Source organism: Aspergillus aculeatinus (assembly GCF_003184765.1).
Source record: "Aspergillus aculeatinus CBS 121060 unplaced genomic scaffold BO66scaffold_26, whole genome shotgun sequence".
Taxonomy (NCBI): Eukaryota; Fungi; Ascomycota; class Eurotiomycetes; order Eurotiales; family Aspergillaceae; genus Aspergillus; species Aspergillus aculeatinus.
In genome coordinates this window covers 334,268-351,925 of record NW_020291495.1, presented here as the reverse complement: position 1 = coordinate 351,925, position 17,658 = coordinate 334,268, and the positions used below count along the sequence as shown (strand labels likewise).

General features: G+C 55.8%; 6 protein-coding genes across 6 annotated transcripts; 3 read left to right on the top strand and 3 right to left on the bottom strand.

The window, feature by feature from the left end:
• Positions 1-596: 596 nt before the first annotated feature.
• BO66DRAFT_471764 (MFS transporter) lies at positions 597-2,381 on the bottom strand. The gene is made up of 4 exons (XM_025652893.1): positions 2,086-2,381; positions 1,558-2,014; positions 921-1,490; positions 597-861 (listed from the first exon to the last, which is right to left on the bottom strand). Exons 1-4 carry the CDS (start codon positions 2,280-2,282, stop codon positions 607-609), a joined length of 1,479 nt encoding a protein of 492 aa, XP_025503662.1. The 5' UTR covers positions 2,283-2,381; the 3' UTR covers positions 597-606.
• A 934-nt stretch (positions 2,382-3,315) lies between these two features.
• BO66DRAFT_452396 (HHE domain protein) lies at positions 3,316-3,949 on the bottom strand (the record flags this gene model as incomplete). The annotated part of the gene is made up of 2 exons (XM_025651937.1): positions 3,316-3,654; positions 3,719-3,949. 2 exons carry the CDS (start codon positions 3,947-3,949, stop codon positions 3,316-3,318), a joined length of 570 nt encoding a protein of 189 aa, XP_025503661.1.
• A 437-nt stretch (positions 3,950-4,386) lies between these two features.
• On the bottom strand, positions 4,387-5,775 carry BO66DRAFT_452394 (NAD(P)-binding protein; the record flags this gene model as incomplete). The annotated part of the gene is made up of 5 exons (XM_025651936.1): positions 4,387-4,759; positions 4,835-4,919; positions 4,980-5,070; positions 5,127-5,238; positions 5,306-5,775. 5 exons carry the CDS (start codon positions 5,773-5,775, stop codon positions 4,522-4,524), a joined length of 996 nt encoding a protein of 331 aa, XP_025503660.1. The 3' UTR covers positions 4,387-4,521.
• A 385-nt stretch (positions 5,776-6,160) lies between these two features.
• On the top strand, positions 6,161-8,527 carry BO66DRAFT_452382 (Zn(II)2Cys6 transcription factor; the record flags this gene model as incomplete). Its single annotated transcript, XM_025651935.1, has 3 exons — positions 6,161-6,745; positions 6,815-8,368; positions 8,477-8,527. Exons 1-3 carry the CDS (start codon positions 6,452-6,454, stop codon positions 8,525-8,527), a joined length of 1,899 nt encoding a protein of 632 aa, XP_025503659.1. The 5' UTR covers positions 6,161-6,451.
• Positions 8,528-9,142: 615 nt separating this feature from the next.
• BO66DRAFT_429090 (uncharacterized protein) lies at positions 9,143-12,130 on the top strand (the record flags this gene model as incomplete). The annotated part of the gene is made up of 5 exons (XM_025650436.1): positions 9,143-9,748; positions 9,811-11,095; positions 11,150-11,445; positions 11,529-11,633; positions 11,709-12,130. 5 exons carry the CDS (start codon positions 9,143-9,145, stop codon positions 11,799-11,801), a joined length of 2,385 nt encoding a protein of 794 aa, XP_025503658.1. The 3' UTR covers positions 11,802-12,130.
• A 2,686-nt stretch (positions 12,131-14,816) lies between these two features.
• On the top strand, positions 14,817-15,341 carry BO66DRAFT_438908 (uncharacterized protein; the record flags this gene model as incomplete). The annotated part of the gene is made up of 1 exon (XM_025651109.1): positions 14,817-15,341. The coding sequence occupies one exon, from the start codon at positions 14,817-14,819 to the stop codon at positions 15,339-15,341; it is 525 nt and encodes a 174-aa protein (XP_025503657.1).
• Positions 15,342-17,658: the final 2,317 nt, after the last annotated feature.

Here is a 17,658-nt window from a genome sequence, read left to right as displayed (position 1 = left end):
CGTAAGGTAGGGTTCCGGCTCGCGTATGAAATGTGCCTACTATTAGGGCCGTATGAGAAAGTGATATATGTAGTGTCAACTCACGTAAGCAGCTGAGGCTAGGCTCCTGTAATCATGCTGATTTAACAGGGATTCATGAGAAGAGTGACTCCGAGGTGATTGACGAGGACAAAAGAGTATGTCGACTTACCACTTCAAAAGCTGATCGAGTGCACGCTGATCGGCCACAATAACAATTCGCTAGTTCAATTGTTCAGCTTGCTCACGGTGCACTGCTCACCCCACACCGGGAACAATATCACCTACCATGCCATTCATCCATAGCAACCACCCGGTGTCAGCAGGGAGCGGTAGCAGCGACTTCGTAGAATGGATGAACTTCTCCCGTTGCTCACGCTCAGTAAATGGCTAGACTAGGGCCAGGGCGGACGATGAGCCCTAAGTACTCAGCACAGCCTCCGGTCATACATGCTTGTTTAATCCAATGTAAACTCTACAATCCAATTACAAGATGAAGCCAAGCTACAGATCTATATCAAGTACATTTTTATGAGAGAAGAAAATCGTTTCTATCGCTTAGCAAAACCACAGTGCCACCCGCACCCACTACAAATTCAATTGGAACCGCGGCGACGTGCGGATCCGGGCCCCATACCGGCTATAAAACACCGGGAACGAGCAAAAGACCAGGGCAATGAACGCCAGCAGAGAGTTGCCCCACCCCAGCCCCAGGGCATCGTACATCGACGGACCGGCCAGCGGGAGCAGCGCCCCGATCAGCGAGCGCAACACTGCGTTGGCGGCTGTTACCGAGGCAGCGTACAGCAGATATGAGTCGACGAGGTAGGTGTTGATGCACAGCTGCATCATCGGTTAGCATGCACCAGAATCACACCAAGGTATTAAGGGAAAGCACATACGAAAACACACATCAGCCCCGCCCCAAAGATCCCCGTTCCGATGATCGGCATGATCCAGTGGACCTGCTTGTCGGCGGACCAGCCATACCAGAACAGCCCGATGGGCAGGAGCCACGAGCCGTACAGGCACGGGATCAGCCGCGACTCGGGCACGAACCGGCCCTGGGCCGTGTGCGCCGCGGCGATGCGGTTGGCCACGTAGCCGGTGACCTGCACACCCAGGATGGCGCCGAGGCCGAAGCCCAGGTACGCCAGGCCACAGATCTCCTGGCGCCAGCCGTAGACCTCCTCGAAGATGGCGGTGATGGTCGTGAACATGAGGTACAAGTAGCCGTAGGAGACGGCGCCGAACAGCGCCATCAGCAGCACGGTCGGTGACAGAAAGAGCAGCTTGACGGGCCGCACCGCCGCCAGCCGGAAGATCTCCTTGCGCGGCGTGCCGCGGTCGAATTTCGAGCGGTATTTCTCGTTGCCCGTTTCCTTGCGCAGGTGCGCGGCTTTGCGCTCGAGGAGGACCACACTGTAGGTTTCGCGGTAGCAGAATAGGGTGGCGATGAGCATCACTCCGGTCTGGGATATGGGTGTTAGTTTGGAAGTCTTGTCATGATGGTTGTATGGGTGGGGGGGGCAAGCGTACCGCGATGGCAATGATCCAGAATACCCAGCGCCAGCCGATGTTCGCGCAGACGAATGACCCGGCGATGGGCCCGATGACGGGGCCCAAAATGGGGCCCATGGCCCAAATGGCCATTACGCCTGCGCGTTTTTCCTTGGGGATGAGATCCGCCACGGTGCCGGAACCCAGCGTCATCGGACAGCTACCGGCGACTCCGGCGAAGAAGCGAAACACAAACAGCTGCGGTAATGTTTGGGCGACTGCACATGCGATGGTGAAGATCAGGAAGAGGGTGTTGCAGATGTGGTAGAGTCGACAACGGCCGTACATCTCAGACAACGGCGCAATTACCAGGGGGCCGACCACGTAGCCCAGCAGGAAGATGGAGACAACGAAGGACCCTAGTGTGGAATTTGTTGTGTGGAATTCGGCCAGCACGTCTGCCTCGCCTGGGGTGAACATCGATGAGGATAGAGGTCTGGATCTTGCATGTTAGCTAGATGCTCCGTGACGATATCCTTCCACTCTCTGGGATGCATTTTCACGTACGTGAGAAGACTGTTGACTCCCATTCCGGCCAGCTGCCGCACTTTCTTGCTCAAAGGCCAGGTCATGGGACACTGGGGGTCGTCGGGTCCCTCCCAATCCACCATGTATGGATCGACGACTTTCTCTTTCTGCGGCTGTCCAGCGGCTGCTTCGACATCTTTGATTGTTTTTGTGCTTTCCTCTTGCACCGCAGCCATTGTGCTTCGTTATGAGTGTTCTATTGTGAATTCGTTGATGGATCGTTCCGTCGTAGATGAAGCCCTAGCAAACGTAACCCCAAAGATATCCGTGGTCGGGGATCTGGAATCGACACCAAGCTCTTGGTTCACCACCTTGAAGCCATGTGGACCTCTAGCTTATATATGTCACCTGGCGCATCTTCCAGGGCAGCAAAAATCAAAAGCTGGAGCTTGCCTGGTGGGCCCCGGAGTGTGGAGATAGGAGTTACCGGCGAGACACATGGCGTCCCAGCGCTTAGGCATAACTTGTCCGGTCCGCGGACCTGGGGAGCAACGCATCATCATATGTTCCGTTCACCACGCGCTAACGTAGAAAAGTCCTCGATGGGTCAGAAAGTATCTCTGGTGATGAATGATGCTGTATATCCGCTACCCAAATATGTGAGTAACGCCGTGTTGACAAGCAGGATTGATCGAGAAACTCACAAATCCTCGAATTCATAAGCCGAAGGGAGAGCATAAGTGGGACAATTAAGTCGGCGATCGGTTGTCGGAGTTCCGGTCCCGCTTTTTACTATTCCGCTTTCTAGCCGTTCATGGTAATTCTAAGCCGGATGCGCTCTCAATCTGGCACTTTTACACCGTCAACTCCGGGTTAATTGACCCATGACTGCATCGGAGTAAGACGGTGTCCCTGAATCGTGCCGGACCTGACACTCTCCTGAGCCTTATGATGTTCTAGAGCCAGTGGATCGTGTGTCGATCGTGAGAGGATGGATGCCCAAAGCATGTTAGCTCGTCAGGTTCAAGGGATACTTCATCGAAATTTTGTACCTGGCCCTAGATTATGAAGCTCATTCTTACTCGATTGCTAATCAGATCTTGCTACTCTTGTTCCCCAGTCCTTGTCGAAAACATGAAGCTTATGATTCACATTTCCACAATACTTGGTACACTCATGACAATCTCCCCAGGCCTATCAACCATCAAGCTGGAACAACATAAATCATAAATCAACACATGTTCACCACGACATATTCTCCGACAACATTCATGGTGGAATGTCACTAGCAGCCTGGTCCGGGAACTTTCTGAACAGGTCCCTGATATGATCGATGGGCGCAGCCAGTAATCCTGCCACCGTTTCGAAGGGCGGTTTGTCGGGCGCTGAGGGATGACTGCGAGTCGGGACGAACATCTTGGTGCGCTTGAACGAGGAGACCATGGCCTTGGAGACTTCATTATCCAGATTCGCTTCAAGCTTGACAAGATCCTGCTCCTCTTCCTCCTTGATGTGCTGCGAAAGAGAGCCCCACAGTCCCTGGAGGGTCGGAATGAACTCTGCATCGTCGGGCTTTAGGTTCTGGAACTTCTCCAGATGATCTTTCACCTAGATTCACCTCTTAGTCTCCACACACCTCTCTGGTAGAAAGCGCAAAGTACACTAAACTTACCGTCTTGTGTTCCGCCCGGTCTTTGTCGGCCATCGCCTTCCCATCGGTGAGGTGCTCCTCCATCGCTGGGTATAGGACGAGTTCCTCGCCGATGGAGTGGCGAGCCAGCTCCCAGGTGAACTGGTTCTGCCACCGGCGCTTCTCGTCATCGCTTGCGGCGGTCAGGATGTTGTTGTAGGCCTCTTCGAGGTCGCGGTGGTCACTTTTGATGGCGTCGCTGATTAAAGTCATCCTGAATAGTGTTCGTTCAAGAGGTGGAGACGTATGGTCATGATCGGTGGCAAGTAAACCTCGACAGCACAGATGGCGATGATTAAAAACTATCTAACAACTGGCTGCCTGGAACCAAGCCTCAGGATCATTCGAATGTCACGTCATTCTGAGCGCTTGACTGCTCTACGATATCACACAACACCTGGCGTGTTGCAGATTGCGTCTACGGCTTGCTGAGATGATGGAAGGGTCATTGCCCTGTTCTTAGTTGAGAGCCCCGGAAGCATTATCCCGACCATTCAAGTCGACGATGCCCTAACCCCGCCGAATGAAAGAGTGAAGCGATCGAGGTTCAACCCCTCAGCTGACCCACGAATCACAAGCAATGTATTTCAATTCAAGTGGCAAATGAACAGTATTCACATTCAATCCCCGCAGACACAGAAATTTTGTGGGGTAACACGAAAGCTGGCTTCTGATCCTTGGCATCAACACGAGCTGGATTCATCCACGACCGCCACCACCACCCGCCATCGAAGGAATCTACAATGAGCAACTAGCTACATCACCGCAAGCCACTGTCACCATGCTCACTGGCCCCCGCTCAACTTACGTCTTTTGTTGGTGCGCTTAGGATGGAACTCCTGGGCATAGACCTTGAAGAAGTCCGGGGGTTCCTGGGGATGGCCTCCGGTGACGTCATGGAACGCGGTGGTAGAAATGTAGTTGGTCTTGCCCTCACGCACCAACGAGTAGTACTCCAGCAGATACTGCACCTCAGACTGGTCACTGTCCGACTCCGCTTGTAAGACTCTCTTCGCTTCGTTTCTGCAGGGATGCACTGTTTAGTCTCGGTGACACTATACCCCGTAGCTAGTGAAAGACAAAACGGGAGGGACCCACTCAGAGATATCCTCGAACTTCAGCTCTTCTCCCAGGGCCTGGCTGGCTGCAGACGCCAGCTCGTCACCCGTGGCAAGCATCGGGCCTATGTCGTATTGAGCATTCATTTTGCGCATGCAAGTTCAGAGTGTGTCTTCGTACATACCCGTCAGCACCATCAATTGACCCCGGTGCTTGTCACTGAATCCATGCTTGCCCTTCCTACAGAGGACATGCGCTGCGACTTGGGCGACATCCTGGCAGCCGTCAGTCCACTATCCTAGTAGCAACCCGAGAGGGGAGAGAAACATACCCCCAGCGCGATAGGCGCGAACTTGTGATCCTTGCCCATAGGCAGCGGCAAGAGCCCTTCCTCCTGCGCCTGACGGGAGTAGAGCAACAGGTTTTCCGCATAGAAGCCCGGTCTACAGAGTATTAAAGTCAGTTAAGATGCCCCCTTCCAAATTCGCCCATTCCCTTGGCAAGCCCTACCGTATAACAACCGGCGAGTGACCGGTAGAAGTGGAGGGATCGCCCTTGCACGCGAGCAGCCGCACCTCCAGGTCGATAAACTCCCGCAGCCGGGGCTGTCGGTCCCGCTCGGCGAGGTCACAGCCGGCGGAGCTGATCATGCACACATTCGCAACCCCGGCCTGCTTGGTCGCCTCGATCAGCTCGCTGGTGATGTCGAGCTTGTCCGGGTGCGCGGGCGGGATCAGGCACATCGCGTCCGCCCCGATCTCCTTGAGCGACTGGACCATCGCACGGAGGCGGCCCGGCTTGTGGGGCACGATCTTCGCCCCCAGTTTGCTCAGCTCCTTGCAGGCGCTGGCGTCCGGGTGCAGGGTCAGACCGACCACGGAGCCGATGGCTTTCTTGAAGTTGGGGTCCGTTAGGATCAGCTCGGCGATCAGGGAGCCGGTGTGGCCGTCTACGGCGGTGATGCAGAGTTTGCGGGACATTGTTGCTCTGCTAGTGACAGTTGAGGGTGATAGATTGTGGTTCTTGTATGTACACCGAAGGGTATAGGTACTGAGGGGAAATGTCTCGAAGCGGAGGTCTTATATTGTTGGTATAGATATTCTGTTCCTCGCGTCATTCTGAAATCATGGCCTGTCCAGGTCCAGGCTATGGGCACTCGTATTAAGATTGTGTCCGGGTCAGCCACTTGATTCATGCACAAGGGTTCGATTTGGAGATCCGTTTGGGTGTACCGCTGTAGAATATGTACAACGTTCTTGTGAGGTAGTTGCAGCGGGGAGGGGGACTAGCCAGCTTGTTCCTTGTCCGTCAGACTGTGGTATATTCAACATGTCCTTACAGTATTATAGATCCCATATCTCTACAACGCTGCTACCGACCCATGGTCCATCGCACCAATGGGTTATATCATGTCACGTGACTGGCCCAATCACGTGTCTCTGTCCGTCTTTTCGTTCGGATGCCCAGCTTTTTTGGTGGCATCTGGCATCATCTCAGGGTTGTCCTTCTGTCCTGCCCATCCACCCGGCCACACCACAGAGAATGGATCCATCCCACCAATCGTAGGCCCTTCAAAAACATCGTTAGGTGTAAAATGCTTATTGACTTTCTGCTTCTTGCACCAGCCCCAAGGACGTCACCCCCTTCTGCATAGGAATGACATTCGACACCATCTCTCAGGCCCGTCACACCCTCCTCCGCCATACAGCCGATCGCCATGAATCCTACCTCGTCGCCAAATCAGACCCCGCCCGCCACATCACCAAGTGCCGGGACCCGGTCTGTCAATATGAGGTGCGAATCGGGACCAAGAAAGGACAGCCCCGGGTGACGGTTTACAACCCCCATACATGTCCCCCCTCCACCCACGACAATTGGAAGCAATCCCGATCGTCCAAGCTGAAGCCGAATTATGTGGCGGCCGACGAGGGGAGTCGGAAGTACGGCTATGTATCACCCGAATCGTGGCACTGTGGCCGATCACTGACGTCGAGTAGGCATGGACGACGCAATTCGCAGTCGTCGAGTGATGAGGCCGATGGCTTGGATCGGAAGCGTCAGCGATCGCGCCAGGCCTGTACGCAGTGTCGGTCGCGGAGAGTCAAATGCGATGGGAATGTTCCATGCAGGATGTGTGCGAGCTCCAGCGTCGAGTGTGAGTATGTTCCAAGCACTCAGCCAGCAGATGCGCGGCGTGTAGCATCAGATGATGGGCAGGCAGCTGCACCAGGAACGAGTGCGGTGCGCACCAGCAGCCCGTCAGCTCCTCACGGAATCTTGGAGCCCTGGAAGCAGCGGTTCGTGGGGCGGCAGTCCTCAGTCGCGTTTCCACTGTTTGTGGGGCTCGACGTGCAGGCTCCCAACCCCCCGCGCTTGCATTCGTTCGCCTACAATCCGGGGGTCAGACGCGAGCCGGAAACCAGCGTCCGGTTTCAGGTTGCCGAGGTCATTGACTGGGCGATGGCTAAGCGCCTGATCAATGTCTATGTGACCACCATTCACCCCTTATTCAACTTCCTGGACCACGAAAGGCTGCTTCAGCGGGCCGAGGAGCATTGGCACGGGAAGCCTCAGGGGCTGAGCTTCGAGGCAGTGATCTCCGGAGTCGTGGCATTGGGGTCGTTGTTCAACGGCGTCGAAGGAGCATTGACTCCAGAAAAAGAGCTGTGGGCCGTGCAGCACGCGAAAAGCATCCTCGAGGACTACGTCGTCGGCCGGTTCCCGACCATCGAGCACGTGGCCGCATACTTCCTGCGCACGTTGTACATGCGCACCACGAGCCGACCACATCTCTCGTGGCTCTGCAGCTGCACGATGATGCATCTCGTCGAGGCCACGGGGTTGCAGCACGGGCCCGACGGCTTCATGTTGGCGCCCGGCAGGGCCCCGCCGGATACGGCATCAAGACAGCCGTACAACCCCAGACGCACCGCGCAGGTAGCCGAATGTCTGCAAACGCTGATCGCCTGGGACTATGGGCGGTCCGTGATGAATCCCACGCTGCACGCCCGGCAGGAGGACTTCTCCGCCACCTTCAAGACCGACCTTTCCTCCCAACTCTGTACCTTGGTTCAGGCCGTAGCGGTGAGCACCCCGGGCCGAGAAGTCGGCGCAGACGCGGAAGATCAGGTATTCGCGCTGAAGAAGGTCGTCCGTATCGAAGTCGATCATGACTTCCTGGTGCTGGTGAAAGCCGATCTCATTTTCTGCTTATACCGCCGACTACGCCTGATCAATTTCCAACTGCGCTCACGGCAGATTGAGGAGATCGTCAGCGCGGGCACGGCCGCGCTCGCTCCAGCACAAAGACTGGTCTTTCTGGACCAGCCCTGGTGGAATGTCGTGGGCACCGTTTTCCAGTTCGTCTGCGTGCTGCTGGCGCTGGACACGCCGGACAGTCTGGCTGTGATCCCGCGGGCGATGGAGACCCTGCAAAGCATTTCCGACCGACTCAACACACATTTATCTACAGAGGCGCTAGCCACTGTCCGGCAGCTCGTGCGCGCGTCTGTGAACAAGAAGCGCAAGGGCATCGACCACCTCGAGCGTTCGCTGGGCGAGGGCAGCCACGGCGTGAGGGACGACACGACCATCCTCACTGCGCCAGAGGATATCTCGTTCTATCCTTTTGCGCAATCAGACGCGATCGACCTGGACTTCTTCCTGAATATGAGTTTCTAGCGGGATGCTTCGCGACTCAAGCGTAACTTGGCCCCATCATCGCTAGTGTAGACTTGTATCAAGCCGCTTAGGGTTTAGGTATTGTCCAAGCCCTGCCTCATCAAAGAAATGTCTTCCTCTGTAGCGAGAATCTCACTGCACTCCCTGTGGGCTTGTAGGCAGCGGCAATTTGGTGCGACGCAATGATGTCATACATGCAGAGAATACGCGCGTAGGTGCGTGCATATGCCGGGCGACAACCGGGTATCTCCTCCGAGCGGTCCGCTTGCCAGGCACGTGGATACCCGCTGACACCGAAGCGCTTACAGACAGCCGTCGTGTAACTATAGCGTTCGATCTCATGCTCAGGCAATGTGTTGTGTAACAGCATCAAAGCACACGTGTGCTTAACGCGGATAGCCTGGACCCCGACACCCAACCAATCGGAACCGGGCCTTCCGAGTCGCCCGCGGCCGTTATCAATCAATCAGATAAAAACATCACCCACCAATCAATACCCTCGATGAAGTAGACTGGCAACTCCGACCGAGACAACCCCCTAAACCCCGAGACGACTTATATCCGAGATTAAATAACCGCCGCGCGCCCGCCTCGGAGCTACGACGCAGTCTGACATGCTACGCGACTCCTCTTTTCCTCCCCTCCCTTACACCCGATCAACAGGAAATGCAATCCCACCCCCCATCTCGGATCTCCAAGTCCCCCCGGCAACCGAGCTCGGACAAGCCCAAACGCAGACGCAAGGCCCTCTCGTGCTACGCCTGCCGGCGCCGCAAACTCAAATGCGACCGCGAGGTCCCGGCCTGCGGGCGGTGTCGGAAAGGTGGCGTCGCCGAGTCATGCTCCTACAATGAATTTCCCTTACTGCCGGACGAGGAACGGTCCGTCTTGTTGCACAATAGTGCGTACACGTTGCACAGTCCCCCGCCGGCGCGGGCGCCGGTGCCGCAGAATCATTCTGTCCGAGGGCCGGGGCTGGAGCACCCGACAGTAGATCAGGCATCCCCCGAGACGAGGGTAATATCGCTAGCGGCGCCGCAGAACGCAGGGAGCTGGCAGTTACTCGGGGCGTCGTCGTCGGCGACGGGGATCAATGAGGAGCGGCCGTCGATCCGCAGTAACGTTGCTGATAACAACGATGGTCATGATGATGGGATAGGGCCCCCGGGGTCTGGCGGGGAGCGGCTGCGGGTGCAGACGACGATTCTGCGGGGCGAGAACTTCAAGACGCATTACTACGGGAGCACGAATCCGATTAGTTTGATTTCTCATGTTGGTATTCCTCTCTTACTTGTCACTGTGCAAGAAAGCTTGCTGATTCATGCTGGGGATAGTTCCCCGAGCTGCGATCGTTCATGAAGGAGACGATCATGCAGCGCACCTCCCTGCCCAGCCTGCAGCGGGAGTTGAAGGCGCTGCAGGTGAAATGGAAGGGCATGCGGACGGACCTGCTGCCGCAGCATGAATGGGAGCTCGTCGGGCTACTCCCGGACCCGGAGACCATGGACGCCCATGTGCACCTCTACTTCGACACCTTCGAGACCATCTACCGCATCCTGCACTACCCCAGCTTCATGCGGGAGTACGAGACGTTCCGCGAAGACAGCCGCGCCGCGCGGCCGGCGTTCGTCGTGACGCTGATGCTGGTGCTCGCGTGCGTGGGCTGTCTTGCGGCGCCGCCGGCCCAGCAGCAGCAACAGCCCAAATACATCGGCGACAGCGCGATGGCGCGCGAGCGCGCGACGCTGTGGATCGAGGCGGCGGAGGCGTGGCTGCCCCGCCAGAGCCAGAAGCACATCTACCTGGCGATCTGGCAGATCCGGTGCCTGCTGCTGGTGGCGAAGATGGTGAACGTGGTGAAGAAGAAGCGCACGTGGACGGCGGCGGGCACGCTGGTGCGCGAGGCCATGTCGGCCGGCTTCCACCGCGACCCGACCATCCTGGGCGACCGCGTGTCGGTCTTCGACCTGGAGATGCGGCGGCGAATGTGGGCGACGATTCTGGAGCTGGAGCTGCAGATCTCGACGGACCGCGGCATGCCGTCCGCCGGCGCGGCGCTGACCTCGGACACCGCGCCGCCGCTGAACATCGAGGACGAGGCGCTGACGGTTGACGCGGCGGCGCTCCCGCCCTCCCAGCCGGCCGAGGCATACACGGCGTGCTCGTTCCTGCGGGTTGCAGCGTCTAGTTTCCCACTCCGCACCGCCCTGAACTCCCTCGTCAACGACATTCACGCGCAGTCCGTGTACGAGGAGGTGCTCCGCAGCGAGGAGCAGATCACGGCCGCGCTGCACAGACTGCCTTCGTGGCCCGACGACGACACCCGCACCCCGGAGGCGTCAGGGCGAGGGCGTAACCCAGCCCTGACCCGCGCGCTGCTGGACATCCAGCTCCGACACTTCCTCATCCTGCTCCATGCGCCCTTCGCACGCCAGGCGGACACCAACCCGCGCTACTCGCTCTCGCGGATGGTGTGCTTCAACGCCGCGTTCCGGCTCATCGACCAGCACCGCCAGCTCACCGAGGCGGGAAACCAACTCCTGCTGCTCCTGCGCCACGACTACTTCAAGAGTGCGCTGGTGATCTGCCATAACATGTACATCGCTGTCAGCGTGCACGGTACGTCGGCCCCATCTTTCATCTTGAACGTCGAAGAGCAAACAGACTGATAAGGCAGGGAAGATAACATCCTCCTCCAATCCAACAGCACCACGCTGATCCACTACATCGAGGCGGTCCTGCATCTCCTCGAGGAGAAGACCACCCGCCTGGGCACCGGGTACACGCACTACTGGTACATTGCGGCGGCGGCGGCGTTTCTGCGGTCGCGGATCCCCGACCCGGCGCACCCGGCGGTGCAGAAGGAGGAGGCGATCTACGAGGTGGTGCGGCAGTATCATCGGGTGCTGGCGCATCAGGAGGATCTGCGCAAGGCCAAGGAGCTTCTGTTCCCGATGCGGCTGGTTACGGTGAGTGGTCGTCTTCCCTTTCATTCTCCCAGAATAAGTGGAAGATGAAGATTGTGTTGGCGAGTGTCCTAACGGTCGCATAGATGAACCCGCCCGATACCACCACCACCACCACCACCACCACTACCCAGCTCCATCTGCCCCCGGACTTAACCGGAGCGTCTCTCCTCGACCCGGACTTATCCCGAGTGAGTTCGCACCTTTCCCCAAACCCTTTTTCGAAGGAAAACATCAGAACATCCCAGCTAACCAACACACCACAGCCAACCTTCGGCCAAGAAGACCTCTCCCTCGACGAATTCTTCTTCGGCAATCCCGCCGCATGGACGTTCGACAACCTCTGGGCGATGGAATAATCAATCCATCCCTTCCATAGGCTAACTTTATTGCATAGTGATAAGACTCCGCCAACGACTTTTCTTTTTCGCTGGATTTTCTTCTTTTGGTTTTGTGCCGGTGACAGATAACACCAACCACAATCCCAATCCATGGGCGCCGGCTGATCTCCGAGATCCGGGATCTCCGGTTCGGGTCTAGTGGCCGTGGCTTATCACTGCCAACAATCCGAACCAGCCAGCCGAGCCGGCAGGCGAGAAAAAAAAAAAAGCGAAAAAGCAAACCCTGGAGTTCGGGATTCTTGCCTTGTCGGCACAGCGAATTAAGAGATCTCCGGCTTTTTGCTTTGTTCTTCGGTGGATTGGGAAAATTTTTCGAAGAGGGGCAGGCAGGCAGGTATATATGCATGCAGGATTGCAATCAATTTGGCTGAGAGTCATGTGAACAGATTCAAGGATGAAGGGTGGAGGGGGAAGGGGAGGGGAGGGGAGGGGAGGGGCAATTCGATTGCATAATGCCAAACGCGCGGAGCTATCGACTCTGTTAACTACGTAGTCCATAGTTGTAACTAGACTAGGCATAACCTAACCCTCAGGGTCCATCCACCTTCTAGAGCATCCAGTACCCGACGGGTGAGCTCCACTCCACATTCTAGACAAGAATCAAGAAATTGAACACTCTAGCCCGGGTTTGGCACTACTGCGCAGTCAGATAGGGAGGAATAGAGCCAGAGGCCAGGAATCCCGACCGTTGATTCATGATACTCCCGACCCTCCCGCTGCAATCGCAATTTAGGCGACGCCATCCGCGTGGGCATCGCAATCTCGGTGATTGGGCACGCAGGAGTCAAAGGGAGCATGGAAAGGGGGAAGGAGAAGGGGGGTTTTAAGCTCAGACCTCCGGTGCGTCTTTGCGCAGCAGTCAGACTACGTAGTAGACCTTAGACTAGTTACTGTGTGAAGACTGAAGAACTAGCACCACACCGCACAGCACTAGCCGCCGTCGCATCGCGCACAACCAGAAACCACAGCAATGCAGGAAAAATAGACTCGTTCTAGATCGCCATCGACTCACACGAGCTTACTAGCTAGGTTTTGACGGAACCAGAGAAAACGTCCGTATGTGTCGTGCCGACTGTCGATAGTGTCCCTACGGAGGACGGAGTATAACTTAAAGGCTTGCTTGTTCCCCGCTGATAGAGTTTCGCAGGCCACAAGTGAAGAAAAAAAAAATCACGCATCCATACAATAGACGCGATGCATTGACCATCGGGGAGGAAGGGAGGAGGGGCAATGGCAAGCCACCTGCCCACTCGAGTCATCACTTTCTTCCACTGCTTTTGCCCAAAGGAGCAGGTTGTGTCGCCGTCAGTCAAGTTGAAGCGATGCGACGGATGGATGGCATCCCGGGGGAAAAAAAATAAACAAAGTTAACCAGTGTCGAGCGCGTGGATTACATAACCCGTTGGTGCCACGCCGACGGTAAGCGGGAGGAAATGTGGCTTTTTTTTTTTTTTTTTTTTTTTGCCTTTGCGACCGGAGTTGGCGCCAGAATATGGAAATTATGAATAAAATGTAATCGAAGGGTGGTTCATGCAGACAAACAGATAGTATAGATCACAAACTGTAGGAGGAGGGGAGGTTCACCGAGTTATAAGCCACCAGCAGAGGGCTGCAGGCTGCGGGCTGCAGATTGCAGAAACCAAATCATCTCAAACAGGGAAGTACGGTTGAGCGAGTGTCGATCTGCTGATCGGAAACTCCCATGCTGCAGGTAGCTTGCGAGCTGCACCAGACACGCTAAACCGGTTTCTTATCGGGGGGCCGATTCCGTTGGCCGGTCCGAGGATTGATTGACACCTCCCCCATCCCGAAGTTGATAATGCATCACCCTCACAGACCACACACGCTATTGATTGAGAATGGTGGGATGGGGTTTGCTTCCTGACGCCATCACTCAAGTCTAAGACTCAGCTCAAGACTCAGTCCAAGACCCAGTCTAAGACTCTCATGGAATAGTCCTTGGTCCAGGCACAGGACGCAATTAGAAGAAATTACGCACCAGGATCGCGTCAATTGACCCAGTCGGTGGTGAATGGCGGTGACTCAGTGAGTCAGTGTCAATCTGGCCGCTGAAAAATTGCCACTCTGATGACACCATCTAATAGAGGGGGAGGGGGGGAGGGAGGGGGGAAGGAGGGGCACCAGCAAAAGGAACGTCAGCGCTACTGTGGTGGAGTCGTTGACTCTGGGCCAAAGACTCGTACACCTGGTGAGTTGTGAAGGTGATCGAGCTGTCGCGTCGATGCTCGAGACTTCCAGGTTTCAAAGCCACACACAGAGAGTGCTCCACCCGGCCCCAAAAATAAAAAAAATGAACACCGAATGCATTATGAATCGCTTATCTGACCCACGTGCCCGTGCACGGACATCTTTCCCTCTTCAAGTGTAAGGAACCTTATTCACTGGCTGGTGAAGTCTTTGCTATCAGTCTATCACACCCGGTGCCTGCCTGTGCCTGTGTGCCTGTATCGCATGGGCGTGAAACCACTCGCTGATTGGCAGTGGCCCTGGCCGTGCATTATCATTAACGTTTCATGATCCATTGTCACCGAGTGGTTCCTGAGCAATTTTGTGCAGTTGGGCAGTGGCGGTCGAGGGGTTTGTCGGCCTGATGGCAGGGCTGGAACAGTCGGCCACTGATGGGCGGATCCACTTACTGATCCACCGGGGAAGTTCTAGAGCCCTGGCAAGCAGACTTTTGCTCACCCCATGACCTACTCGCGCTTTTCTTATCGCAAGCTGGCTTTGCTTCCCCTGGCACCCTATATAGACTCTGAAGGTCCGGCAATCATGGAAAGGGGAAAAAAAAGTGTCAACCAAGCAAGCAGCTCTACGTTTCCTTCCCCCTTCAACCCAACACCAATTCACCTTGACTCTCCCCGCCCTTTGGGTGACGGAGTAGTGCCTGCGTACATACACACCACCACTATCGAGTCTCTCGCCCACCACCAACCCACCCAATCCCAACCTACAATGTCCTACACCTCTTCCTTCCTCTTCACCAAACCGACCCCTCCTCCCCCTGTGCGCTCTCAGCGTCGCTCCCCCTTCGCGACCAAATCCTCGCTCCATCTCCACCTCTGCCTCGTCTCCGGCGAGAAGTATGAACACGAAAGCAGCGCCAAGCAGCCCGATCTGCGCCGGTGCCTCGGCCACGCCCGCGTCCATGAGAAGTCCATGGAGCTCGTCAAGCGGGACATCCAAGTCCACATCCGCTCCATGGGTAGCGACAGCGACGATGACCTCGACAATGACCTGCCCGTCCCACCTCGGCGCTCCCGCCGCGGCTCCAAGCCCTCATCCGCGGCTCCTGCCCCGATGAAGTCGGCCGCTGTCAAGTCGACCGCCGTGAAGACCCCGTCTATCAAATGGGCCCCGGAGCCCACCGAGAAGAAGAGCCTCCTCGACAAGGGCCGCCGATGCATGGAGAAGATCTTCTCCCGCCGAAGTGGCAGCGTGCACTGGTCTCAATCTGGAGTGCCTGTTGTCGCCTGTTGAACTCCACCTATCTAATCTTCACTCGTTCTCGACCACGTCTCATCGCCTTTGATCAACTCAACCAATCCCCGACCACCCATCACGGTCCTCACCAGACCCAGGGAACCACGCCGTGTCCGGTGTCTCTCCACCTCGGACTCCATCGGCAATCCGTCTGCTCCAATCCAGACCGACTCCTCCACGGGATCACTCATATCTCCCGTCCGTACAACAGCTACTGGCGCGCTTTCATCCGATCGAAAGCTTTGAGCATCCTCGGCGTCTCGGACAGACCACCTTCACCTCATCTATCTAATCTCTCGCTCGCTCACCTTTCCTCTCTCCTCATCATCATCCCTCTCCTCCTCCATGACGAAGCAGAGCTTCAAGATTACGGCCCAAAAGACTCTCTTCTCCTTTTGTATCCTGTCTCCTTTGTTCCACTATCTCGGCGTCATCTATCCTGTCTAGCGTTCACTCCTGTTATTAGAATATACCACCTAGAGCGTCCACGTCCTATAGATCATAGATCAGACCTTCCCCTTTGCCGTGCAAGGGACGAACCAATAATGAAGAATATACTCTCAAACACCACATTATTCCTCCTGCTAGCCATCAAAACCCCCAATCCCAAGCCCAATCACCGATCGCACCTAGATCCCCACTAAGCAAACCTCCTATGCAAATTTACGAATACGAAGCCACAACGATTCTAGACCTTCTAGAACATATTACTCAGTAAATCAATCATCGCCAGAAATAGCTCCCCGAAAGCCTCACATCCCACAAAAGGGGAGAAGGGGGGGAGGCTGGAACCCGCAACCGGGTCGATCGATCGGTCGGCCACGGGGCGGAGTCCATCCAGCCCCGGCAAACTGGCGAGACCGGATCGCCGCGGGTAAATCCCACTTGCCAATCGGAGTCTCGTTCTTCCGGGATTCTGGCGCCGCACGAGTGGGGCCACGGGGAAGGATTGCCCCGGGGACGGGACGGCCTCGCTTGTGGTTGGTTTTTCCGGCGGGCTTGGGACCATTGAGTCATTGTGGTTAACTAGTTATCTACAAGAAAAAAGTATCCCTACTCCATACTATGCAGGTGCTATTCTTGGTTCTTTGGTTTATGGCTTCGAGACTGAGACTATCGGTGAAGTCACGGATAGGCGCTGGAGCTATTGAGGGATGGGCCCCGTCCCGGGGTGCTCATGTGATAGTGCTGGGGAATGTATACCTACTGAGTGTTGAAATGATCGACTAATGTTACGTACATAGTAGTCCGCACCCCTGCTCGGATCCATGATCAACGGACATGATGTATACTGTACCTGGGGCTGTGGATGTGTGTGGGGTAAACGCTGCTGATCAATCATCAATGGTGTCATCCCAGCTGAAACAGATTGCCGGATCTGCAGGGTCGGATCTTTGACGATCCGGTGGGGGGAGGAGGTGCGGTTGGTTCGTGGTGGCTGTGATGGGATTTTTATAGAACATGGTTACCATAACGTTCGGCAAGGGGATAGCTGACGTGCTGGGGTTGCCACTGTGGGACGCTGGTGTGTACTCAGATCTCACAGGGCAATATTGTTGACGAAGTCCGCGTGACGTGAGATATATTTAGTATGCGAGGGAATGTGGGGTAATGACTAAAAGAGTTTGTGTGCAAGTAGAGTCACATTACTTGGGCTCAGATGGTGATATCGACGGGCTATAACCACCGATCCACTGAGCTATAGTGGCACAATGGCTACTCGAGTACAAGAACAAACGTTGTGGTCGGATCAAGGACATGTTGAAGTCAAGGATAGTTGAAGCCCGTCCCTCGAATGATTCGACGACAAGTTGACTGGATTGTCCCTTTTAGTCAAGCTACATTCGAACGGCCTTTCGAAACTAGATACATAGATGATACTATCGCAATTCTGGCATCTTCAATCGACTAACCAAATCAACTTCACTAATTGTGTGTAGTTATGTGATTACGAAGCCCCGTGGAAAGCATTTGGGCTAAAAATAGATCCTGTATGCATAATTTATCCGCCCCGAGCGGAAGGCAGAGGCAGAAAACGGCCGGCAGCCGGCTAGAACTTTTCTCCAGCACCCGAGCCAGCTGTTTGGAGGGCGCTTTCGCTTCCTGTCCTCTTCGCAGTCCTGCTCCCGATTTTGTTTCCTACGTATTTTGTTGTCCTGTGAAACCATAGGACTCTGTCTTTGACCGGTAGAAGGCCAAAAATGAGTCATGCTGCCAGGAGGTTGTCCTGGGGATAGAGAATCATGGCCTTGGACCAAACCTTCCTCGTCAACAATAGTATATTGCCCAGTCTAGACATCTCGCGCCGCGTTGC